At 44.0% G+C, this 26,636-nt stretch overlaps 1 protein-coding gene across 3 annotated transcripts in view; it reads left to right on the forward strand.

Annotated features, from left to right (window-relative positions):
• The window catches only part of ZNF513 (zinc finger protein 513), a 98,931-nt gene that overhangs the window by 57,433 nt on the left and 14,862 nt on the right, over nt 1-26,636 (forward strand). For 2 of the 3 annotated variants that reach the window (XM_069233579.1, XM_069233577.1), the window contains one exon: nt 14,995-15,726. In XM_069233579.1, the coding sequence (XP_069089680.1) occupies nt 14,995-15,726 (732 nt within the window). Of the gene's footprint in view, nt 1-14,348; nt 14,400-14,994; nt 15,727-26,636 lie in introns of all 3 variants that reach the window. The other variant, XM_069233578.1, reaches the window with a different exon arrangement.

Consider the following 26,636-nt stretch of genomic DNA (forward strand, 5'->3'; position numbering starts at 1 on the left):
CCCATCGTACCACCCTTTCATTAATTTATTGAAGGCTAATCGAGCTGGACCCCCATCCCAAAGTAGTGTTCTAATTTCACTCTCTTGCTCTGAAGTAGGTCACTGGATTTGGCTAAGTTGTGTTGTGAAGGCTGTAGAGGAAGCGAGGTAGAGCCATTATTTTAAATAGCACCGCTCTGCCAAGCAGAGCCTTCCGGTGTTGGACATCATTTTATCATTTTTAAGACGCTGCAGTGGTGGTAGCAGGTTTTTAACATAGAATAAATCTGGATCCAGGATGACATAGAGCCTTAGATATCATAACTCTGAGGTGACTATCTATGCAGTATAATCTTGGGGCAGTCGCAGCGTCCGCCCCCGAGGGCAAATATTTGGTACTTGGCCCAATTAATAGAGTACCTCGAATAGTAGCGAAATTGAGTTAGTATTTGCATTACTCTATCGAGCAAGAGCTACGGGTTTGTCCTAGAGTAAAATATCATCTTCTTAAAGTGATTTCCATGTCCTCCCACTATTCGGTTTATTGCAGCATGCAGATTAGCAAGTCCTCCCTTATCAAAGTAGCTAAGGACTCCAATATGACATTGTCAGTTGAGCGCCATGTTATGTCCTGGCATAAAACTGGATTGATCTGGGTGAACAAGCTTAGCAAGGAGCGAAAGTAGTCGGGAAGAAACACTTTGGCAAGAATTTTGATCTCAGCACTAAGCAGTGAAATTGGCCTCTATGAAGCACAACTTTCTGGAGGTTTGCCATCCCTATGAATAACAACTATGGAGGCAAGTCTTTGGTTTCTAGGCAGTGAGCCCCGATCCCGACTTTTGTTGTACATCCATAGCAGACGTGGAGTAAGCTTCAGGGCATTAAGCTTGTAAAGCTCAATAGGCATTCTGTTGGGGTCAACTGCCTTACCGGGGTTTAAACTACTCTGGAGGCAAGTCTTTGGTCTCTAGGCAGGGAGCCCCAATCTTGACTTTCGTTTACATCCATAGCAAACGTGGAGCGAGCTTCGGGGCATTAAGCTTGTAAAGCTCAATAGGCAGTCCGTTAGGGTCAACTGCCTTACCGGAGTTTAAACTACTTATTGCCCGGACTATCTCCTCCTCAGTGAATTGTTCTTCCAGAAACCTACGATCCTCAGTCTTGAGTCCCGGGAGTCGTAGGTCACCCACGGGTTTGCACGATTCGTCCGCTGCAGCAGGAGATACTTGGGAGTATAAATGGGTTTACAATGTTGCAAACGCCTCAGCAAATTCCTGTCTGGCTCTTGCATGCTCATCCTGGTCAGTCTGAATTTCCTTTACCCATCTGTCTGCCTGCTCCCTTTTTGTCGAGCCACGCTAAGTTTCCTAGCTTTGTCACCCACCTCATAGAGGCGGTGTTGTATTGCTCTTTGTTGAGACTGTGCTGCCTCCGACACTGCATCTTTATATTCTTGTTGTTTAAGTTTGGAAGCGTTTGGTCAGGTAATTTAGATTTCAACTTGAGGATTTCTTGCTCAAGCGTGTCCAGCACAGCTCTGATTTTTCTAGTGTCTAACTATTAAGGAGAAGACCTGTCCCTTGACTACCCCCTTGTATGCCTCCCACACAATTTGCACAGAGTATACTGCAGATTAATTTTCTGCAAATTACTGTTCTATGGCCTTTTCAAGGCCTTCCCTAATTTTGGGGATTTTAAAATACTAGGGGTTTAGTTTAATTTTATTGCTGTTGTGTCTAATTCCTAGGCTATGGACTGCCCACATTGGGGAGTGGTCAGTGATACTCCTAGCCAGATGTGGGTCCTCCCGGAAGCAGAGGAGTTAGTGGGCCAAGGCGAGGATATAATCAATAACGGGAGACTACAATGGGCTCTTGAGGTGAATGCGGATTTCCTTGTATTGGGGTTAAGGTTCGCCACATATCAACCAGGGCCAAGAGAGTCTGCTAATGGGTGGCGGAGCGAAGTCACCTGTCTGGGGGGCGGTCAATGATCTGTTGCATCACATAGCGCCATATTAAGGTCCCCTCCTGTCAGTAGCTCTCCTTCTGGTAGGTTGAGTAGAAGAGTACTCAAAGCTGTGAGCATGGTGTTGTATAAGCGAGACGGATAATAGTTGAAATTACGATCCAGAGGTATAGTGTGGACTATATTATACCCTCTCCTATCCAGTGCCCGACAAGTGTTACCCATCATGTATCTCCTCAAGGAGGATCTGGTCCTTATATATTGTAGATGTACTTGTCTTTCAGATTTACCCCCTAGACCATTGACATTACAAGATGTTATACTGATGTGGGTGTCTCCTAAGCTGTCCGCCATATTGATGCATCTCCCGGGGATGGGTCCCCTCCCCATGGGGCACAGTCTAAGTGCGTGGGCTGGGTCAGGAACTCTTTTCTGGTGAAAAGGGCCCATGTCAGTGTGGATGTGTTATGAAGTGCTTGCCATAGAGAAAACAACGGGGGGAAAAACAACTTTAAAGCATAAATGGAATATTTATTGTTGCGTTCCCCTCAGGATAGGCAGTGGAGAGGGGGTTTGGGTCACCCATCCAGTAGTATTACTGCTCCTGCCAGGGGCCCTCCTGAAGTTAGCTGAGCACTGTGGGTGAAGGGGGGGGCTTGGGGTGTGGGGGGGACATATGAGGTGGTTCACAGAGCTGAGGCAGTTGTGCTATCAAATGGATGGCAGTCTTTGCCGATGCCATCACTGTACTCAGTTCCTTGTCCCACTATAACTGGAGCAATCTGGCAATATATGCTTCCTCTAGCCTCCCTGTCGCCACTTCGTCATTGCCAGTGTGGACTGAGGGACGCCGAGGGCAGCCTTCACTGGCTGTATATTGCACCAGATCCTATGGACACTCTGGACAGTGCCCCAAGACCAAAATCAAGAGGAGGATGTTGGGGGTGGGGGGTGCTCCTCAATGCCGCAGCCAGGCAGTATTGCTCTGTGCAATGCACACCTCCCTCTAAGCTCTCAAACTCCTACCCCCGCCAGCAGTACTTGCTGCGCTGGCAGACATGCAGATCTCCTCCCGTTGGCCTCAGAATTTCTTACTGTGTAGACCACGACTTCTATCCTTTTCCACTGTTCATGCGTCCTCCAGGGCTGCCTGGGCATCACTTTGGGACTATTGCACAGCTGGGGGCTCCCGGTGGCCAAGGTTGCGCACTCCATCAGTCACCAGGCCCCACCTCGCATTGGGGCTAGAAACAATGGACAGCTAAAATAGCAAGAGATTTGGTATCCCCGCGGCTAGAAACCCTCCATTCTTGGGTTCTAGTGCCATGAGGAGTGGATATTATGGCAGACGACCTGGGAAAAGGCTGGTGAATCGCCGGAGCCACTTTAGCAAGCGGTCATCTTGCTCTGGGGCAGGCCAACCCCCAACAGATTGAACATACCTGGGTTTCCTAAAGCTAATTTTAACTATCATTTACAACTAAAGTCTGAAGGCGCTGTAACTAACAGGATTCAAACCGGTACTTTTAATATGACATTGTACATTTCAATAAAGTAGCCTTGTGGCTGATAAATAGGCAAATTTTCTTGTCTAATGCTACAGGTTCTTTAGCAGATGGAATGAATACAAGGTATTCTCCTGTTTGAATTAGTACACATGTATGACTGTCAGATGTTTGCAACTCGCAAATTGCGTTTTTTTGCGACTTGCAAATTGCAAGTCGCAAAATCTGATGTACAACAGTGTCTAAGACACTGTTAGCGATTCCCAAATGGGTCACAAGGGAACTGCCTCATTAATATTCATGAGGAAGGGCACAATTTGCAGCCCATTGGGAATGGCTGGCACTCACAGGAATGGTGGCTTGCTGGTAGTTTTTTTTTTTTTCTTCTTTTTTTTCCTTTTCTAAATGGCAACCCGTTTTTCTTAAAGGAATACTGGATGCATTTTTAAAATCAATAATGAAAAGTTTTTTGTTCATTTTTATATGAGTAGGCAGTGGTCCATGGGACTACTTCCTGATTTGAACAAATGTTGGCACCCCCATTCACAAAGGGTAAGGGGTCCCTTGGGTAATCTGTCCCCATTTGCGAATGGCTTACCACCAGTTTGAAATTGGTAGTAATCTGTGAATGTTTTGCGGTCGCATTCCAGTCACACAATACTCATATATGGCCCTGCAAGTTGCTATTAGGAAGGGAAGCCATTTACATGCCCCTTCCTGATACCGAATAACAAAAGCAAAATGTGATTCGGTAACCAGTTACTGAGTCGCATTTTGCCTTTGGTACATGGCAAAAAAGGCTCATAAATTGTCTCAGTGGTGGATGTAACAATCAAGTTTTAATTCTGTGAAGAAAAAAACAAATTCAAAGGTGCGTGATGGCATGAATTTAGCTGGTTTTCTTTAGGTCCAAATCCTTCTAGAAAAGACAGTACTCCTGTTCTTAATTATGCCACTGTACAAGAGAGTACTACATATTCAACAAGGGAGGCTGCTGTACAAAGTAGAAAAATAGACAAACATATGTTACAATATATTTACAAAATGATAGATAGTTGTCTAACCTATATTCTCTTCTGTTTTAAATATATTAAAATAATTAGTGAATAGCTTTCAGCAAGGACAAACTCAAATGCCTTCCCTAGCACAGTCAAATTGGGCATCACAAATTCTTATCTCTCAAACTGTGACTTGCCATCCTATTAAAGAAACTGCTGTCTGTCTACCTTACAGTCTAACTGTATGACAGCAACTTGTGTCAGAGAGGCATTGCATACTCTTTTTTTTCAGTTCAACAGATAGAAAGTACACTATTTTCTCCTGAAGATGATTCATGTTTAATGTGGTTATCACATGAAGCTAATCTATCTTCGTGTAACTGCATTTCATTTCTGTGGGTATGAAAATCAAACCTATGGATTTATGAGCCATTACATACATTTCTCCAAAACAAGTAGAATTTTCGTTAGTTTTATTGTCTTTCCTATTGATATCTTATGTCATTATTACAAATTCATGCACTAACCCTTCAAAGTACACTGATTCCCATGTAACAACATTGCCATAAGCTGCTCTTGTAACTGCTCCCAAGTCTAGGCTTGCTTGCATGTTACTTGCAGCACCTGCATCTCTCATTGCTTATTACTACTCTTTTCTAAACAATGGTAGCTATATATTCAAGATAAATATTTAATGCTGTGGCCTTCCTGAAGGACATGTTTATCTGTGAAGATAAAATGTGGAGATATGTTGCTTCCTCCTCCTCCAGTGAATACTTATAATGTTATTTAGAGGCTAAGAATTCCTCTAACAAATATGTGCTTTGGTAAACTGAATAAGTTTTATCAATCATAACACAAAAAAAGGTTGCGGTAACCTCTGTAGCAGAAACTTGTAATCTTCAGAAATACAGTGACTTTCGAACATGCAGTTTTCAAATCAGTTTGCTGATATGATTTTTTTTTTTAAGATGTTTTTATTGAGTCAAATACAAGAACATTAACTTAACATTGCCAGGACAGAGATATGCAGTTGTGAATATATATAAGCATAAGGAATATTCTACTTATAAATGCATATTAAACATGTACATGAATTAGGCATATACAGCAATATAGTATCAAAGACTCCAAGTTTGAATAAAGAAAGAAGGGAGAGGGAGGAGAGCTATAGGGATAGAAAAGGGAATCAAGTGATAGCCATGTGGAGAGAGAGGTAATAGACATTAGTTACAGCGAATGTAAGATGAAATAAGTATATATAAGAAGAAAAACAGGAAATATATTAAAAAAAAATTAAAAAGGAGGAGAAAAATCCATTTCCTTCGCAGTGTGTGAGAGATAGTTACTTAATGGCAACCATAGCTGATGACGTTTGAAGAAAGTTCCTGTTGAATCAAGCTTGTAGCTGTCAAGTCTTTGATGAAAACATACAGAATTCCACCACTGTCTGAGAGTAATGTTCTCCGAAGATTTCCAGTTAGAAGTAATAATAGAGATTGCAATAGAAAGCAAAAGGTCCACCAATTTTCCAAGAGGCCTGAATGAACTCCAGATATCGTGTATGCCACCCAAAAACAGTAATTCATATGACATTAGTAAGGAGATCTGAGCTATTGCTGAAATGCGAGACCATATTGAGGACCAAAAAGTAGATGGGGATGGACAGGAAAAAACATGTGAAGTCAGTACCCTGCTGAGTGTGGCAGTGCCAACAATTGTCATTTTGTGCAAGTTTGAGTTTGTAAAGGCGTACAGGAGTGTAGAAAAGTCTATTAAAAAAAATATATAGGGTCTGTGTGAGGCTTGCAGTGCATGCAGTGGAATGTATCTCATACCATATTCTATCCCATAAAGAAGTTGGTCAAACAACACCAAGATCTGATTCCCACAATGTCTCAATAGGTGATTTGAGTCTAGGTGAAACAGACGTTCTTAAAAGTTTTTATAAATTCCAGCTGCTGTAGGATAGTTAGAAGTTAGTCTGGTGTGGAGATGATGCAAGAGGAGAATGATTATGATGTATAAGTTTGAGGGCCTCTTGAACTAGAGTAGAAAGAATTATATATTGGGATTTCATGCGAATAGGGAGATTATAAATTGCTGAGAGAGTAGTAAAAAGGATGATAGTCTTTATGATATAATTGGGAAATGAGAAGAATACCTTTAGTCATCCAAGCCTTCCAACACAAGGTTTTACCTTGTTTCCTAAGTGAACTATTGTGCCAAGTAGGACTGTTAAAGAATTGATTAATGGGGGTAAGATGCGAAATAAAAAAAAGTTTCAGTAAGTTGACTGAATGGGAGACAGTGCTGGGCAACCAGAATTTTGGGGGGGTTAGACATAAATATAATAATGTGTTTATAGGAAAAGGGAGAAATAAATGTTTCTTCCAAAGAGAACCATAGCTTTTGAGGGGCATAATTGAGTGTAGATAAATATGGATGTATTTGCTTAATGCCAAAAGATTTGTGATAAGTTATAAAGTCAGGAAAATTAACTCCACCTTGTACTTCAGGAAGTTTTAATTTCGAGAGAGAGATTCAGGATTGTTTACCGTTCCACAGGAACTTGGATAGAGTTTTATCAATTGAACTAAAAAATAGTTTAGGTATCTTAATAGGAAGCATCATAAGGAAGAAGTTAATGATAGGGAGAAGCATCATCTTAATGGTGTCCAAGCAGCCCCACCATGTGAGATATAACGGAGACCGTTTCTGTGTGAGATCTACAAGCTTTGCAGATAAGATTTCTAAATTAGTCCTTAATGTATCCTTGAGAGTAGTGCAGCACCATACCCCCAGGCATTTAATCTTAGAAGAATTCCAAGATAATCCTGCATCAAGGAATACAGAGCCAGTGCAATGAGCATTAAGTGGTAAGACCACCGTTTTGTCTCTATTAAGTTTATAGCCAGATACATCAGAATATAAGTTGAGCTCATGCAGGAAGAGAAGTGTCTGGGTGAGACATGAACAAAAGAATATCATCAGCATATGCCATAAATTTGATGTGTGCATTATTAATTTGAAACCCCGTAAATTGTTCAGACATTTTTAATTAGTATAGTTTGAGAGCCAAAATAAATAGTAAAGGAGCTAATGGGTATCCCTGACGAGTACCCCTTTTAAGAGGGGAAAAAAGGAGATTGGATACAGTTTGTTGTAACCGAGAAACATGGTGAGGAATAAAGAATGGATATAAAATGTCGGAATTTAGTACCTAGTCCATGCCATTCCAATGCTTTCGACAAGAAACCCCAGTAGACCCTATCAAAGGCCTTTTCCGCATCCATTGATAAAGCTGCCAGAGGAATCTTAAGGTTAGATGCCTTGTTAATAATATTTTTAAAAGTACGGGAATTATCTGCTACATTTCTATTAGGGATAAAACCAGATTGATGAGAATCAATAAGGTCAGGTATATATGGGAGTAAACGGAGAGCATAAACTTTGGCATAGAGTTTACAATCAGTATTAATTAAAGATATGGGTCTAATTTTTACAGTCAGTCGCATCCCGATCTTTTTGGAGAATAAGAGAAATCATGGCCTCCGTAAATGAGCCAGATGCAGAACCTGACATTATAAAGTGATTAAGTAATTGAAAGAGTTTGAGGAAAAGAGACTTGGCAAACTGAATAAAGAATTCTACTGTGAAGCCATCTGGGCCTGGAGCCTTACCCTTGGGGAGAGATTGTAAAGCTGTATATAGTTCGGTAAGTTGTAGGGGTTGGTCTAAAGATGAGAGGTCAATCTGCAATGGGTCTCTTGGTTTGAGATTAGAGAAATATTGGTTGAGAGATTCAACTGTTGGTATGTGTTCTGGAGTGTCCAGGTCCTTATAGTAAGAAGTGAAACACAATGCTATATCTTTATCTCTAAAGTGTTTAACACCATTGTTATCTGTGATAGATTTAATAGTTGTTTTTTCTTTTCTTTGTTTCAAATATCGAGCTAGAAGAGAACCAGCTTTATTGTTACCACCATAATATCTGGCATTTATTTTCAGGAGGGTGCTGCATGCTTGTTCAGTGGTATATTGGTTAAACTCCATTTTAGCTGAGACTAGTACTTCAAGATGTGATTTACTAGTTTTGTGAGTATAGTATTCATGTTCTAGGGACTTTATATTTTCAAGGATAGAAGTCGATTTTTGTTGAGCAGATTTTTTTTTTGAGTGAGCATAACTCATGATGAAACCTCTAGAGGCTGCTTTGAATGCATCCCACACAAAATGAAATGATAGTTGATCACTATCGTTGATGTGAAAATATTCTTCTATAAACTTACTGTAGGAAGCAATAAAAGTAGCATCTGAAAGTAGAGAGTTATTAAACCTCCATGAAGATGTTTTAGAACCATTAAGAAAAAGATCAAGGTCAGTAATCACAGGTGCGTGATCTGAGATCAAAATAGCACCGATTTCAGAGTTGACCATATGTTGCAATAAACCTTTACTCGGAAAGATATAATCAAGCCTAGAATGGGAATGGTGGGTAGGAGAATAAAAAGAGTATTCCAATAGGTCGGGATTGCATACTCTCCAGGAATCAGAGAGAGAATGCTGTAAAATAAAGTTTTTAAAAGCTTTGTGGGATGCATGTGGAATGAAACGTGACGTAGAACGTCTGTCCAAAAATGGATCGAGAATTTGGTTGCAGTCACCACCTATTAGTAAATTGTTTGAGGAATGTTCAGAGACAATATGTGAAAGGTTCTTCCAAAAAGTTGGATCTGGATGTATGGGGCTGTATATATTAAGGATAGTAAGAGAAATATTGTCAATTGTAAATGTAAAAAGTACCCAGTGACCTTCTGTATCTTGATGTTGTGAAATTATGGTAGGTTTGAGAGATTTATGACAGAGTATAATTACCCCATTTTTGTTCGTGATGGAAGGAGAGTAGAAAATGTCCCCCACCCATTGTTTTTTAAGCTTAATTGCCTCAGAGTCGTTGAGGTGAGTCTTTTGCAACAAAGCAATGTGGCATTTCAAACGAGCTAGGTGAGATAAGACACGCTGACGTTTAATGGGGTGTTTAAGCCCCTAAACTTTCCAAGTAACAGTACTAAGTTGCATAACAAGAAGTATTGATAAACAACTGCTGTAACAAGGAAAAAACTAGGCGTATCAATTTTGCAAAAGCAAAGAAATGGGAAAGAAACAAGATAGTAAAGAAAAAGAAAAGGAGGAAGATGACCTCCAGAAGTTGTATATACATGGATGTGGCAATACAGTGACTAAAGTCCACGAAAGCTAAAGAAAACAAGATGGAAAGTGAATACCCCGAAAGGTAGAGGGACAGCGGAGAACCTGAAAAGACAGGCAAGAGTGGCTTCAGCACAAGAAAAGTGATATTAGATATTAAAACATATGAAGGCGAGTTTCATGGAAGGGAAAAAAACCATATAAACGAAAAATGTACCATTCAGGAGACCAAATAACGTAATAACTACAGTAAAGTACTGTGACATGAAAAACAATAAAAATCAAAGCTTACCAGTGGTACGTGTAGGAAAACAGTTTGGATGGTGAGAAAGGTTTATGGTTGGGAAAGGAACATGAAGATTGCACAAAGAACACTATCTAAAAAAATATATATATAAAAGAAAATAAGATGCAGAGAAGGAAAACCATGGATATACATATTAAACATAACCATTACTATTCAACTGTCCAGAAAAGAAAAAAAAAAGAAAGGACATTGAAGACAAATTAAATTATATCTTCAAGTAATTGCAGCTGCTCCTAGTTCCATTGCTTCTGTTTTGTGTTGGTTAATAAACGTTTGTAGTGCTGAAGGTTCCTCAAACGAGTAGGATTTGTCCTTGAATGTAATTTTGAAAAGGCATGGGTGGAGAAGACCATATCGAATATTCAAGGATTTGAGTTGTGGACGTAAGTCCAAAAACTGTTTGCGACGTGCAGCTGTAGCAGGAGAGAAGTCTTGTGTGAACAAAGAGCCCATCTTTTTGGCTTCCGAGAGTATTTGCATCAAGTCAGTAAATCGGAGAAAGAGAATAATAATTCCTCTAGGATGTGCACGAGGGCTAGTTGAAGTCTGTGGACCTAAACGATGTGCCCGTTGGATAGAGAGGGGAGAGGTAGGAGGCAAGCGAAGAGTTGAAGGTATTGCTGTTTGAAGGAATGCAATCATGTTAGAGCCTTCCGAACCTTCTAGAATCCCAAAAAGGCGATTATTTCTCCTATTTATTTTTCTAAGTTTTCAGTAAGCCTTTTAAGTTGAGCTATGTCTTTAGAGATCTGAGGATTGACAGTGTTACAGTCTTCAAGGTTACTGACTCTTTGTTCCAGAGTACAAATTTGTTGTTCGTGTTGGGACCATTGCTCCTCAATATGTTGCAAAGAGGCATTTGTGTCCATCATAAAGGGATTTAGTGCACGCAATTCCTCCATGACATCATCTAGAGTAACATGTGTAGGTGATTTTGAGGGAGAACCAAGGTCTTTTTTTGGGCGCTTGACGTAGGAGGTGTTAGATGTTTTTTTTGCAATTGCGTCAGCAGCATGAGATGAAGAGGCGCTATCCTTTTAAAGGACTGCAGCATTATCCATTGTTAAAGCTGATGGTAGAGAAGATTTAGTTATGTGTGCGCACCACTCGAAGAGGTTTATTAGACTTGGAGAAAGATGATGACTGGCAACTCTGAGAATTATGGGGTCTCCCCATAAAAGCAAGCAGCAATTTGGTAATAGGAAGCCAGCAATATGAGGTGTTGATGAAATTATATTACGATGAGAAGCTGCTGCCAGAAGTTTCCAACAACAGAGCAAAATATAATAAATATATATAAATAGAAAATCCTTAATTATTCTCTCATAACAGGCATGACAGAATACCACAAGAGCAAAGCACGTTACTGCACATAGTCAAACAATTGGTGACCAGTTTTAAGGGAACCTTCTGAAAAGGAAAAAATCCCCTCGGTCAAAGGAAAGCATTTACCATGTTATGAAGAGCAATTTGAAAGAGCTCCTTGACCAGAGCTGCCAGTGAATACTGAAAGTTGAAAACCTCAGCTAAATGTTTTTGAAGAGTGAGGTCAAAAGTTCAGCTGGCTGTCAGAAGGTAATAAATATTCCATTGCAGAGGAAACCAGATTTGTAGAATCACATCCAGGCAAGCAGTTAAAAGTCAAATAGAAACATCTCTGTGAAAGTTTAGGTTTGTGCAGAGGCTTATGGAGTGAAATGCAAATGAGGCAGATAAATTATTATCTCTGGCCCTCACATGAAGTCTCTGAAATGACTTCAAAACTCGAAGAAATTAATCATTTTGATGTGAAAACATCTCCTTCTTTCCAGGAAGTGCTGAAGCCTCACAGAGCTCTAAAGAGCAGCGGCCATCTTGCCTGACCTCCAGCCACGCCCCCAGTTTGCTGATATGATTGATGCTCTATTTTTTTGCTTCTAAAGCAACTTGCATTGCTCATGTTTTCAATACAGTGGGATCTAAACTATTGACTTGCTGTAACACTGTTTGGAACTACTCCTGCATTTTTGGCTACACTGTTTTTCAAATTGATTCTGCGACATTTCAGCCATTTTAATCATTGTACGTGTTGTGATCTTGCTCAGAATCCTAAAGTGGTAAGTATGAACCTGCATCCATCTGAGCAACATTGTTGACAAGCTACTACTTTCTACGTGGGAGTTGATTTTGCTTTCAAGCCTAGGTGAGCATTAGAGTTTGACCTTTCTAAAGCTCCAACTATATAGAGGAACCTTTCATCAATGCCTTTATTGCCATCAGTGTTTTCTTTGAACATTTGGAACAGGCTGTTCTTCATTTAGACGGTTGAGAGCTGATTCAGCTAATGATGCTGCGTCATTCTTACTGTGGATCTGTGCAGCTGCCTGTTACCAAGTGTGCTTCATATCAATCACCAGTGGTACTGTCAGTGTTGCCACAACAATTGTGTATTAGAGCTACACCATCGCCTTATTCAAATGTATTTAGCTCTCCAGTGCATGCAATCCCTATTATGACTTATGCACCACCGACTTCAATGCCACATTTCAGGTCTTGATCATTTATCTGTGCTGATAAAATGTTGTGAAGTTATGCTGCTTCCTCTTCCAGTGAGTACTTCTGATGTTCCTTCGAGGCCAAGTAATTATTTTACAAATATGTGCTTTAATAAACTGAATTCTCTTGTTGATCATAACACAAAAAGAAGTTCCGATAACCTCTGCAGCAAAAGCTTATAAACTTCATCAATAGAGTGGCTTTTGAACATGCAGTTTCCAGATTACTTTGACGATTTAATTGGTGCTCTATTTGCTTCTATTGCTACTGGCATTGCACATATTTTCAAGACCCTGGGATCTGAACTATTCACTTACTTTACCTCTGTGTTTGAACTACCACTGCATTTTTGGCCACACTGTTTTCAACTTTATTCAGTGAAATTCACCTGCACCTTCTTCGACTTCACTCTTCAGCCATTTGTTGGCATCCGCATTATCTTCAGTAGCAAGTTAGAACGACAAGTACCTCTTGTATCTCCAGTACCTTCCAATGTAAGCGTGACATTTCTTTCATAGTCTCCTCCAAATTTGGATTCTGCATTTGATTCCTTGGATTTGTAAGTCTTGACCTTGTTTGTACCATCAAGCTCACATTAAACAAGAGAAGAGCAATCAGATGCTGCTATTTGTCCCTCTGTAGTATTGTTTTGCAAATGTTTACTTTTTTGTCCGTTTGGGACTTTTATTTTTTTTATATATATATCTCATACATGTATTCATGTGCTCATGTTAATTTTCGGTTACATATATTTTATAAGGTGTGGTTGCTGTTTTCTATTTCATTTATATGTAAACACAATATAATGTTTTCTTATATTGTATCAATAGCTCATTTTATAGAATTGTGACATTTAGGGAAAAGCACAATAGCTTTAGATGACTGTGCAGCAGAATTCACATTACTGGTCACAAACTACATCACAGACTATATTTAGTTCCCTCTCAAAGTAATGTTGAAATAATATATAAAGCCTGTGTGAGAGCTTCTCAAGAAGAAGCGTCAGACATTCCAGAAGGAGCATCTACGACACAGTCTGCATGAGGGTCACATTTGCTACTTTCATCTCTTTTTCTTGAACATCAACAAAACCGTGATAAATATTGCCCTTGCCTGCGGACAGGCAATAGACAATTAAAATATAAATGAGATGAGCAGGTATGCATGCATGCATGCCAATTTGGAAGTACCTGTTTTGGGCAAGATTCGCTGTAATGTAGACAGTAACTGGGACTGAGGTGAAAAGGACTGATGAACTGACTCCTACGAAGATTGGATCCAAAACCGTCATCCATGATGTTGCCAGTTTTCTTATTATTTACATGTATTACTTTAATTTTGCTCCGCATAATGCTCATCTGCAATTAATAATTTTTTCATGTTTTCTACACTAAAAGTTGGCTTAATATATTAATAAAGACTTTTAAAGTTGTAGGGTGAATTTATTGTGTGTGCGTGTGTCCTTCAGAGGAAAGGTGATCAGATACACATACTAAAATAAAATCCATTCCTCGGGGTTTGAGTATCTGATAGTTGCCCAGTGGGCAATAGCTCCAGGTAAGTTGTGGGAAATGTGAGTCACAGCCTGTTTGTTCCTTTGGCTAAAGCTGATACAATGAGTCAAATCTGTGCTTGTCTAAGGCGAATTTACTGGGGTGTGAGTAGAAGGCTTGTAAAAGGTTAATTTTCTACGTATCCTTCTCTCTAGCTTTTTGCTATTTTACCCTGTTGTAAGGTGAATTTTTCATTCGAGAAAGTTGAATGAAGCTACCCTTTGCCGATGTTCCTACCTTGTTCACGATTAAACCATAACCCTCCACTCTTACACTGCCTATCCTCTAGGGTATGAAGAAGTTGACTGGGGAGCATGGAACATAAAAGCCTTTCAATCAGGTCAGCATGTCCCATTCAGTGTCCTCAAGGTCCAACTGCATGTCCAATCAATGTACCACTTTTGAACCGTCATTATGTGACAGTCTCACACATCCTTCCAGACGCTAAGGTTTCCCACAGCTCTTGTTTAGTTTTGGGGAGCTTAACTAGGGACACAAAGGGTCTGGGCGATTAGGGAACAGCAGAGCAAGCGGTCGTCCCAGGGGTCTCGAACTGGCTATTACTGCTTAAGACAGTTTTGAAGATCACATTGCACAAGAGCTATGGTCCTTGTGGACTTGGATGGTAGCCCTGTGCGCTTTTTCATTTTAAAGAAATCTGGAGTATTTTACAAGTCCTTTTAATTTATTCCCAGGTTTGGAAAAGGGTCATAAATAGAAGGTGGAATGTGGATGCTTCTTTGGTCACAGATTGAAAAAAGCTGTATTGTGTTTAATCCTTCATGCTTATAGCATGGTTGCTGTTTAATTTTTGTTGCTTTCTCTGTTTCGAATTCCTATGTATTTATTTCCCATCATTGCCAATTGTACTATTGTTGCACTGGTTTGTATCTTGTCCTTTCTTTTAACTGTGCCTTATTTCTGTCTTGACACAGATTCTATTGTTGAAAAAATTGAGATCCCTACATACTCGCTAAGTGATGATGAATATTCCAGCTACCGCCAGCTAATTGTGGAGAGTGATGTGGGTGACTCTGGAGATGTTAAAGGCTCACCCATTGCTGGCTGTCTGACAAACCCCTTCCAATGCCAACAGTGTGGCCTGGTGTTGGACAGCTCCTCACACTGCCTAGACTTTGCTTTCAGTCAGCACTGTCTCAATTGCCTGACAAAAGGACCACTGGAACGTGAGCGTGAGGATGATGAGGGGAATGGTTGCCTAAAAACAGAGAGGATGGTATATTCATGTAGGTTATGCGCTTTTGTCACACATTACTCCAGTCATTTGAAACGCCACATGAAGACACACAATGGCGAGAAGCCCTTTAAGTGCATGCAGTGCAGCTATGCCTCAGCTCAACTGGTTAACTTAAAGCGCCACACCCGTACCCACACAGGCGAAAAGCCCTTCCGGTGTGAATGCTGCAGCTTTTCATGCAGTAGCCTGGGAAACCTGAAGAGGCACATGCGCATCCACACCCAGGAAAAGCCATACAAATGTGACATGTGCGAGTATCGCTGCAACCAGAGCCGCAACCTGAAGCGCCATATGCTTGGTCATCGGAAAAAGCAAGATCAGCAGCCACGTCACAAGAGAGACCAGAAGAAGTTTGCTGAAGAGCTAGGAGAGGAGGAAGAGGTAGACTCCTGCAGAGATGACACAGAAGGTAATTGTCTTCTTTAGCCGTGTTAGTAACACCTTTACTAGCTGTAGGAAGTTGGCTCTGTATGCACTATTTCAAAGTAAGGAATAGTATGCACAGAGTCCAAGGGTTCCCCTTAGAGGTAAGATAGTGGCAAAAAGAGATAATACTAATGCTCTATTTTGTGGTAGTGTGGTCGAGCAGTAGGCTTATCCAAGGAGTAGTGTTAAGCATTTGTTGTACATACACATAGACAATAAATGAGGTACACACACTCAGAGACAAATCCAGCCAATAGGTTTTTGTATAGAAAAATATCTTTTCTTAGTTTATTTTAGGAACCACAGGTTCAAATTCTACATGTAATATCTCATTCGAAAGGTATTGCAGGTAAGTACTCTAGGAACTTCAAATCATCAAAATTGCATGTATACTTTTCAAGTTATTCACAAATAGCTGTTTTAAAAGTGGACACTTAGTGCAATTTTCACAGTTCCTAGGGGAGGTAAGTATTTGTTAGGTTAACCAGGTAAGTAAGACACTTACAGGGCTTAGTTCTTGGTCCAAGGTAGCCCACCGTTGGGGGTTCAGAGCAACCCCAAAGTCACCACACCAGCAGCTCAGGGCCGGTCAGGTGCAGAGTTCAAAGTGGTGCCCAAAACACATAGGCTAGAATGGAGAGAAGGGGGTGCCCCGGTTCCGGTCTGCTTGCAGGTAAGTACCCGCGTCTTCGGAGGGCAGACCAGGGGGGTTTTGTAGGGCACCGGGGGGGACACAAGTCCACACAGAAATTTCACCCTCAGCGGCGCGGGGGCGGCCGGGTGCAGTGTAGAAACAAGCGTCGGGTTCGCTATGAGAGATCTCGGGATCTCTTCAGCGCTGCAGGCAGGCAAGGGGGGAATTCCTCGGGGAAACCTCCACTTGGGCAAGGGAGAGGGACTCCTGGGGGTCACTTCTCCAGTGAAAGTCCGGTCCTTCAGGTCCTGGGGGCTGCGGGTGCAGGGTCTCTCCCAGGCGTCGGGACTTTAGGTTCAAAGAGTCGCGGTCAGGGGAAGCCTCGGGATTCCCTCTGCAGGCGGCGCTGTGGGGGCTCAGGGGGGACAGGTTTTTGTACTCACAGTCTTAGAGTAGTCCTGGGGTCCCTCCTGAGGTGTTGGATCGCCACCAGCCGAGTCGGGATCGCCGGGTGCAGTGTTGCAAGTCTCACGCTTCTTGCGGGGAGCTTGCAGGGTTCTTTCAAAGCTGCTGGAAACAAAGTTGCAGCCTTTCTTGGAGCAGGTCCGCTGTCCTCGGGAGTTTCTTGTCTTTTCGAAGCAGGGGCAGTCCTCAGAGGATGTCGAGGTCGCTGGTCCCTTTGGAAGGCGTCGCTGGAGCAGGATCTTTGGAAGGCAGGAGACAGGCCGGTGAGTTTCTGGAGCCAAGGCAGTTGTCGTCTTCTGGTCTTCCGCTGCAGGGGTTTTCAGCTGGGCAGTCCTTCTTCTTGTAGTTGCAGGAATCTAATTTTCTAGGGTTCAGGGTAGCCCTTAAATACTAAATTTAAGGGCGTGTTTAGGTCTGGGGGGTTAGTAGCCAATGGCTACTAGCCCTGAGGGTGGGTACACCCTCTTTGTGCCTCCTCCCAAGGGGAGGGGGTCACAATCCTAACCCTATTGGGGGAATCCCCCATCTGCAAGATGGAGGATTTCTACAAGTTAGAGTCACTTCAGCTCAGGACACCTTAGGGGCTGTCCTGACTGGCCAGTGACTCCTCCTTGTTTTTCTCATTATTTTCTCCGGCCTTGCCGCCAAAAAGTGGGGCCTGGCCGGAGGGGGCGGGCAACTCCACTAGCTGGAGTGTCCTGCTGGGTTGGCACAAAGGAGGTGAGCCTTTGAGGCTCACCGCCAGGTGTGACAATTCCTGCCTGGGGGAGGTGTTAGCATCTCCACCCAGTGCAGGCTTTGTTACTGGCCTCAGAGTGACAAAGGCACTCTCCCCATGGGGCCAGCAACATGTCTCGGTTTGTGGCAGGCTGCTAAAACTAGTCAGCCTACACAGATAGTCGGTTAAGTTTCAGGGGGCACCTCTAAGGTGCCCTCTGGGGTATATTTTACAATAAAATGTACACTGGCATCAGTGTGCATTTATTGTGCTGAGAAGTTTGATACCAAACTTCCCAGTTTTCAGTGTAGCCATTATGGTGCTGTGGAGTTCGTGTTTGACAGACTCCCAGACCATATACTCTTATGGCTACCCTGCACTTACAATGTCTAAGGTTTTGTTTAGACACTGTAGGGGTACCATGCTCATGCACTGGTACCCTCACCTAGGGTATAGTGCACCCTGCCTTAGGGCTGTAAGGCCTGCTAGAGGGGTGTCTTACCTATACTGCATAGGCAGTGAGAGGCTGGCATGGCACCCTGAGGGGAGTGCCATGTCGACTTACTCGTTTTGTCCTCACTAGCACATACAAGCTGGCAAGCAGAGTGTCTGTGCTGAGTGAGAGGTCTCCAGGGTGGCATAAGACATGCTGCAGCCCTTAGAGACCTTCCTTGGCATCAGGGCCCTTGGTACTAGAAGTACCAGTTACAAGGGACTTATCTGGATGCCAGGGTCTGCCAATTGTGGATACAAAAGTACAGGTTAGGGAAAGAACACTGGTGCTGGGGCCTGGTTAGCAGGCCTCAGCACACTTTCAATTGTAAACATAGCATCAGCAAAGGCAAAAAGTCAGGGGGCAACCATGCCAAGGAGGCATTTCCTTACACAACCCCCCCCCCCCAAACGAAAGAGGATGAGACTAACCTTTCCCAAGAGAGTCTTCATTTTCTAAGTGGAAGAACCTGGAAAGGCCATCTGCATTGGCATGGGCAGTCCCAGGTCTGTGTTCCACTATAAAGTCCATTCCCTGTAGGGAGATGGACCACCTCAACAGTTTAGGATTTTCACCTTTCATTTGCATCAGCCATTTGAGAGGTCTGTGGTCAGTTTGAACTAGGAAGTGAGTCCCAAAGAGGTATGGTCTCAGCTTCTTCAGGGACCAAACCACAGCAAAGGCCTCCCTCTCAATGGCACTCCAACGCTGCTCCCTGGGGAGTAACCTCCTGCTAATGAAAGCAACAGGCTGGTCAAGGCCATCATCATTTGTTTGGGACAAAACTGCCCCTATCCCATGTTCAGAGGCATCAGTCTGCACAATGAACTGCTTAGAATAATCTGGAGCTTTTAGAACTGGTGCTGAGCACATTGCTTGTTTCAGGGTGTCAAAGGCCTGTTGGCATTCCACAGTCCAGTTCACTTTCTTGGGCATTTTCTTGGAGGTGAGTTCAGTGAGGGCTGTCACAATGGATCCATATCCCTTCACAAACCTCCTATAGTACCCAGTCAAGCCAAGGAATGCCCTGACTTGAGTCTGGGTTTTTGGAGCTACCCAGTCCAGAATAGTCTGGATCTTGGGTTGGAGTGGCTGAACTTGGCCTCCACCTACAAGGTGGCCCAAGTAAACCACAGTTCCCTGCCCTATCTGGCATTTGGATGCCTTGATAGAGAGGCCTGCAGATTGCAGAGCCTTCAAAACCTTCTTCAGGTGGACCAGGTGATCCTGCCAGGTGGAGCTAAAGACAGCAATATCATCAAGATAAGCTGTGCTAAAGGACTCCAAGCCAGCAAGGACTTGATTCACCAACCTTTGGAAGGTGGCAGGGGCATTCTTTAAACCAAAGGGCATAACAGTAAACTGATAATGCCCATCAGGTGTGGAGAATGCTGTTTTCTCTTTTGCTCCAGGTGCCATTTTTATTTGCCAGTACCCTGCTGTCAAGTCAAAGGTACTTAAGAATTTGGCAGCACCTAATTTATCTATGAGCTCATCAGCTCTTGGAATTGGATGAGCATCTGTCTTGGTGACAGAATTGAGCCCTCTGTAGTCCACACAAAACCTCATCTCTTTCTTGCCATCTTTGGTGTGAGGTTTGGGGACTAAGACCACTGGGCTAGCCCAGGGGCTGTCAGAGCGCTCAATTACTCCCAATTCCAGCATCTTGTGGACTTCCACTTTGATGCTTTCCTTAACATGGTCAGATTGTCTAAAGATTTTGTTCTTGACAGGCATGCTGTCTCCTGTGTCCACATCATGGGTACACAGGTGTGTCTGACCAGGGGTTAAGGAGAAGAGTTCAGGAAACTGTTGTAGGACTCTCCTACAATCAGCTTGCTGTTGGCCAGAGAGGGTGTCTGAGTAGATCACTCCATCTACTGTGCCATCTTTTGGGTCTGATGACAGAAGATCAGGGAGAGGTTCACTCTCTGCCTCCTGATCCTCATCTGTTACCATCAACAGATTCACATCAGCCCTGTCATGGAAGAGCTTAAGGCGGTTCACATGGATCACCCTCTTGGGGCTCCTGCTTGTGCCCAGGTCCACCAGGTAGGTGACCTGACTCTTCCTTTCTAGCACTGGGTAAGGGCCACTCCATTTGTCCTGGAGTGCCCTGGGAGCCACAGGCTCCAGAACCCAGACTTTCTGCCCTGGTTGGAACTCAACCAGTGCAGCCTTTTGGTCATACCAAAACTTCTGGAGCTGTTGGCTGGCCTCAAGGTTTTTGGTTGCCTTTTCCATGTACTCTGCCATTCTAGAGCGAAGGCCAAGTACATAGTCCACTATGTCCTGTTTAGGCTCATGGAGAGGTCTCTCCCAGCCTTCTTTAACAAGGGCAAGTGGTCCCCTTACAGGATGACCAAACAGAAGTTCAAAGGGTGAGAATCCTACTCCCTTCTGTGGCACCTCTCTGTAAGCGAAAAGCAGACATGGCAAGAGGACATCCCATCTCCTTTTGAGTTTTTCTGGGAGCCCCATGATCATGCCTTTTAATGTCTTGTTGAATCTCTCAACCAAGCCATTAGTTTGTGGATGGTATGGTGTAGTGAATTTATAAGTCACTCCACACTCATTCCACATGTGCTTTAGGTATGCTGACATGAAGTTGGTACCTCTGTCAGACACCACCTCCTTAGGGAAACCCACTCTGGTAAAGATACCAATGAGGGCCTTGGCTACTGCAGGGGCAGTAGTCGACCTAAGGGGAATAGCTTCAGGATACCTGGTAGCATGATCCACTACTACCAGGATATACATATTTCCTGAGGCTGTGGGAGGTTCCAGTGGACCAACTATGTCCACACCCACTCTTTCAAAGAGGACCCCCACCACTGGAAGTGGAATGAGGGGGGCCTTTGGATGTCCACCTGTCTTACCACTGGCTTGACAGGTGGGGCAGGAGAGGCAAAACTCCTTAACCATGTTGGACATATTGGGCCAGTAGAAGTGGTTGACTAACCTCTCCCACGTCTTGGTTTGTCCCAAATGTCCAGCAAGGGGAATGTCATGGGCCAATGTTAGGATGAACTTCCTGAACAGCTGAGGCACTACCACTCTCCTAGTGGCACCAGGTTTGGGGTCTCTGGCCTCAGTGTACAGGAGTCCATCTTCCCAATAGACCCTATGCGTTCCATTTTTCTTGCCTTTGGACTCTTCAGCAGGTTGCTGCCTAAGGCCTTCAAGAGAGGGACCGGTTTCTTGTCCCTTACACAGCTCCTCCCTTGAGGGTCCCCCTGGGCCTAAGAGCTCAACCTGATAAGGTTCAAGCTCCAAAGGCTCAGTTCCCTCAGAGGGCAGAACTTCTTCCTGAGAAGAGAGGTTCCCTTTCTTTTGCTGTGTTGTAGTTGGTTTCCCAACTGACTTTCCTGTTCTCTTGGTAGGCTGGGCCATTCTTCCAGACTCCAGCTCTACTTGTTCACCCTGTGCCTTGCACTGTGCTCTTGTTTTCACACACACCAGTTCAGGGATACCCAGCATTGCTGCATGGGTTTTTAGTTCTACCTCAGCCCATGCTGAGGACTCCAGGTCATTTCCAAGCAGACAGTCCACTGGGATATTTGAGGAGACCACCACCTGTTTCAGGCCATTGACCCCTCCCCATTCTAAAGTAACCATTGCCATGGGATGTACTTTTCTCTGATTGTCAGCGTTGGTGACTGTGTAAGTTTTTCCAGTCAGGTATTGGCCAGGGGAAACCAGTTTCTCTGTCACCATGGTGACACTGGCACTTGTATCCCTCAGGCCCTCTATTCTAGTCCCATTAATTAAGAGTTGCTGTCTGTATTTTTGCCTGTTAAGCGACCAGACAGCTAGTGTGGCTAAATCCACCCCACCCTCAGAAACTAGAATAGCTTCAGTGTGGACCCTGATTTGCTCTGGGCACACTGTTGATCCCACTTGGAGACTAGCCATACCAGTGTTACCTGGATGGGAGTTTGGAGTGGAACCTTTCTTGGGACAGGCCTTGTCTCCAGTTTGGTGTCCATGCTGTTTACAGCTATGACACCAGGCCTTTTTGGGATCAAAGTTTTTACCCTTGTACCCATTGTTTTGTGAAGAGGCTCTGGGCCCACCCTCCTGTGCAGGTTTTTGGGGGCCTGTAGAAGACTCTTTACTATTTTTAGCTTTGGCTGTCTCATCACCCTTCCCCTGGGGAGTCTTTGTGACCCCTTTCTTTTGGTCACCCCCTGTTGAAGTCTTGGACACCCTTGTCTTGACCCAATGGTCCGCCTTCTTTCCCAATTCTTGGGGAGAAATTGGTCCTAGGTCTACCAGATGCTGATGCAGTTTATCATTGAAACAATTACTTAACAGGTGTTCTTTCACAAATAAATTGTACAGCCCATCATAATTACTTACACCACTGCCTTGAATCCAACCATCTAGTGTTTTCACTGAGTAGTCAACAAAGTCAACCCAGGTCTGGCTCGAGGATTTTTGAGCCCCCCTGAACCTAATCCTGTACTCCTCAGTGGAGAATCCAAAGCCCTCAATCAGGGTACCCTTCATGAGGTCATAAGATTCTGCATCTTTTCCAGAGAGTGTGAGGAGTCTATCCCTACACTTTCCAGTGAACATTTCCCAAAGGAGAGCACCCCAGTGAGATCTGTTCACTTTTCTGGTTACACAAGCCCTCTCAAAAGCTGTGAACCACTTGGTGATGTCATCACCATCTTCAAATTTTGTCACAATCCCTTTGGGGATTTTTAACATGTCAGGAGAATCTCTGACCCTATTTATATTGCTGCCACCATTGATGGGTCCTAGGCCCATCTCTTGTCTTTCCCTTTCTATGGCTAGGAGCTGTCTCTCTAAAGCCAATCTTTTGGCCATCCTGGCTAACAGGAGGTCATCTTCACTGAGAGCATCCTCAGTGATTTCAGAAATGTGGGACCCTCCTGTGAGGGACTCACTATTTCTGACTAACACAGTTGGAGACAGGACTTGAGGGGTCCTGTTCTCCCTATTTAGGACTGGAGGAGGGACATTGGCCTCCAAGTCACTAATTTCTTCCTCTGTGATGTCATCATCAGAGGGGTTGGCTTTCTCAAACTCTGCCAACAGCTCCTGGAGCTGAATTTTGGTAGGTCTGGAGCCAATGGTTATTTTTTTGATATTACAGAGAGACCTTAGCTCCCTCATCTTAAGATGGAGGTAAGGTGTGGTGTCGAGTTCCACCACATTCATCTCTGTATCAGACATTATTTTGCTAAAAGTTGGAAGACTTTTTAAAGAATCTAAAACTGTTTCTAGAATCTAATTTCAAACCTTTAACAAACTTTTAAACTCTAAAAGACAATGCTAAACAGGGACTTAACACACAAGGCCCTAGCAGGACTTTTAAGAATTTAGAAAAATTTCAAATTGCAAAAAATCAATTTCTAATGACAATTTTGGAATTTGTCGTGTGATCAGGTATTGGCTGAGTAGTCCAGCAAATGCAAAGTCTTGTACCCCACCGCTGATCCACCAATGTAGGAAGTTGGCTCTGTATGCACTATTTCAAAGTAAGGAATAGTATGCACAGAGTCCAAGGGTTCCCCTTAGAGGTAAGATAGTGGCAAAAAGAGATAATACTAATGCTCTATTTTGTGGTAGTGTGGTCGAGCAGTAGGCTTATCCAAGGAGTAGTGTTAAGCATTTGTTGTACATACACATAGACAATAAATGAGGTACACACACTCAGAGACAAATCCAGCCAATAGGTTTTTGTATAGAAAAATATCTTTTCTTAGTTTATTTTAGGAACCACAGGTTCAAATTCTACATGTAATATCTCATTCGAAAGGTATTGCAGGTAAGTACTCTAGGAACTTCAAATCATCAAAATTGCATGTATACTTTTCAAGTTATTCACAAATAGCTGTTTTAAAAGTGGACACTTAGTGCAATTTTCACAGTTCCTAGGGGAGGTAAGTATTTGTTAGGTTAACCAGGTAAGTAAGACACTTACAGGGCTTAGTTCTTGGTCCAAGGTAGCCCACCGTTGGGGGTTCAGAGCAACCCCAAAGTCACCACACCAGCAGCTCAGGGCCGGTCAGGTGCAGAGTTCAAAGTGGTGCCCAAAACACATAGGCTAGAATGGAGAGAAGGGGGTGCCCCGGTTCCGGTCTGCTTGCAGGTAAGTACCCGCGTCTTCGGAGGGCAGACCAGGGGGGTTTTGTAGGGCACCGGGGGGGACACAAGTCCACACAGAAATTTCACCCTCAGCGGCGCGGGGGCGGCCGGGTGCAGTGTAGAAACAAGCGTCGGGTTCGCAATGTTAGTCTATGAGAGATCTCGGGATCTCTTCAGCGCTGCAGGCAGGCAAGGGGGGAATTCCTCGGGGAAACCTCCACTTGGGCAAGGGAGAGGGACTCCTGGGGGTCACTTCTCCAGTGAAAGTCCGGTCCTTCAGGTCCAGGGGGCTGCGGGTGCAGGGTCTCTCCCAGGCGTCGGGACTTTAGGTTCAAAGAGTCGCGGTCAGGGGAAGCCTCGGGATTCCCTCTGCAGGCGGCGCTGTGGGGCTCAGGGGGGACAGGTTTTTGTACTCACAGTCTTAGAGTAGTCCTGGGGTCCCTCCTGAGGTGTTGGATCGCCACCAGCCGAGTCGGGGTCGCCGGGTGCAGTGTTGCAAGTCTCACGCTTCTTGCGGGGAGCTTGCAGGGTTCTTTCAAAGCTGCTGGAAACAAAGTTGCAGCCTTTCTTGGAGCAGGTCCGCTGTCCTCGGGAGTTTCTTGTCTTTTCGAAGCAGGGGCAGTCCTCAGAGGATGTCGAGGTCGCTGGTCCCTTTGGAAGGTGTCGCTGGAGCAGGATCTTTGGAAGGCAGGAGACAGGCCGGTGAGTTTCTGGAGCCAAGGCAGTTGTCTTCTGGTCTTCCGCTGCAGGGGTTTTCAGCTGGGCAGTCCTTCTTCTTGTAGTTGCAGGAATCTAATTTTCTAGGGTTCAGGGTAGCCCTTAAATACTAAATTTAAGGGCGTGTTTAGGTCTGGGGGGTTAGTAGCCAATGGCTACTAGCCCTGATGGTGAGTACACCCTCTTTGTGCCTCCTCCCAAGGGGAGGGGGTCACAATCCTAACCCTATTGGGGGAATCCCCCATCTGCAAGATGGAGGATTTCTACAAGTTAGAGTCACTTCAGCTCAGGACACCTTAGGGGCTGTCCTGACTGGCCAGTGACTCCTCCTTGTTTTTCTCATTATTTTCTCCGGCCTTGCCGCCAAAAAGTGGGGCCTGGCCGGAGGGGGCGGGCAACTCCACTAGCTGGAGTGTCCTGCTGGGTTGGCACAAAGGAGGTGAGCCTTTGAGGCTCACCGCCAGGTGTGACAATTCCTGCCTGGGGGAGGTGTTAGCATCTCCACCCAGTGCAGGCTTTGTTACTGGCCTCAGAGTGACAAAGGCACTCTCCCCATGGGGCCAGCAACATGTCTCGGTTTGTGGCAGGCTGCTAAAACTAGTCAGCCTACACAGATAGTCGGTTAAGTTTCAGGGGGCACCTCTAAGGTGCCCTCTGGGGTATATTTTACAATAAAATGTACACTGGCATCAGTGTGCATTTATTGTGCTGAGAAGTTTGATACCAAACTTCCCAGTTTTCAGTGTAGCCATTATGGTGCTGTGGAGTTCGTGTTTGACAGACTCCCAGACCATATACTCTTATGGCTACCCTGCACTTACAATGTCTAAGGTTTTGTTTAGACACTGTAGGGGTACCATGCTCATGCACTGGTACCCTCACCTAGGGTATAGTGCACCCTGCCTTAGGGCTGTAAGGCCTGCTAGAGGGGTGTCTTACCTATACTGCATAGGCAGTGAGAGGCTGGCATGGCACCCTGAGGGGAGTGCCATGTCGACTTACTCGTTTTGTCCTCACTAGCACATACAAGCTGGCAAGCAGAGTGTCTGTGCTGAGTGAGAGGTCTCCAGGGTGGCATAAGACATGCTGCAGCCCTTAGAGACCTTCCTTGGCATCAGGGCCCTTGGTACTAGAAGTACCAGTTACAAGGGACTTATCTGGATGCCAGGGTCTGCCAATTGTGGATACAAAAGTACAGGTTAGGGAAAGAACACTGGTGCTGGGGCCTGTTTAGCAGGCCTCAGCACACTTTCAATTGTAAACATAGCATCAGCAAAGGCAAAAAGTCAGGGGGCAACCATGCCAAGGAGGCATTTCCTTACACTAGCTGCTTGTTGGCTTTGAATCAGTCGTGTTCTTTACTTCTCAAGAAAATGAGTACTCCCATTTTAGTTTCAAAGTATCTAAGCATTTAGCACTGAATAGGGTTTGTTTCTCTTGGTTTGCTTTCCTTCCCAGTATTCATGACAACTAGCATCAATAAATATTTATGCACAGAACTCCAGACTACGTTTGCTTCGGAGTACCCCAAGATGCACTAAACTTGGAGGAGAGGGATTTGAAGTGGTAGCAGAGTGTGAGGCAAGGGCTTGCATCCCGGAGTACTTTGATTCATTTGGTATTTGCAAGGATTTAGGGAGAGTGCTGGGCTTAGGGTATATGAAAGGGTCGTAAGCTTGCACTGTGGGTTTCTGCACTTTCTTATCTTCCCTCAAATTGTTATTGCACTTAAAACTCTTCACACAT

The sequence above is a fragment of the Pleurodeles waltl genome, chromosome 5 (genome assembly GCF_031143425.1).
Source record: "Pleurodeles waltl isolate 20211129_DDA chromosome 5, aPleWal1.hap1.20221129, whole genome shotgun sequence".
Classification (NCBI taxonomy): Eukaryota; Metazoa; Chordata; class Amphibia; order Caudata; family Salamandridae; genus Pleurodeles; species Pleurodeles waltl.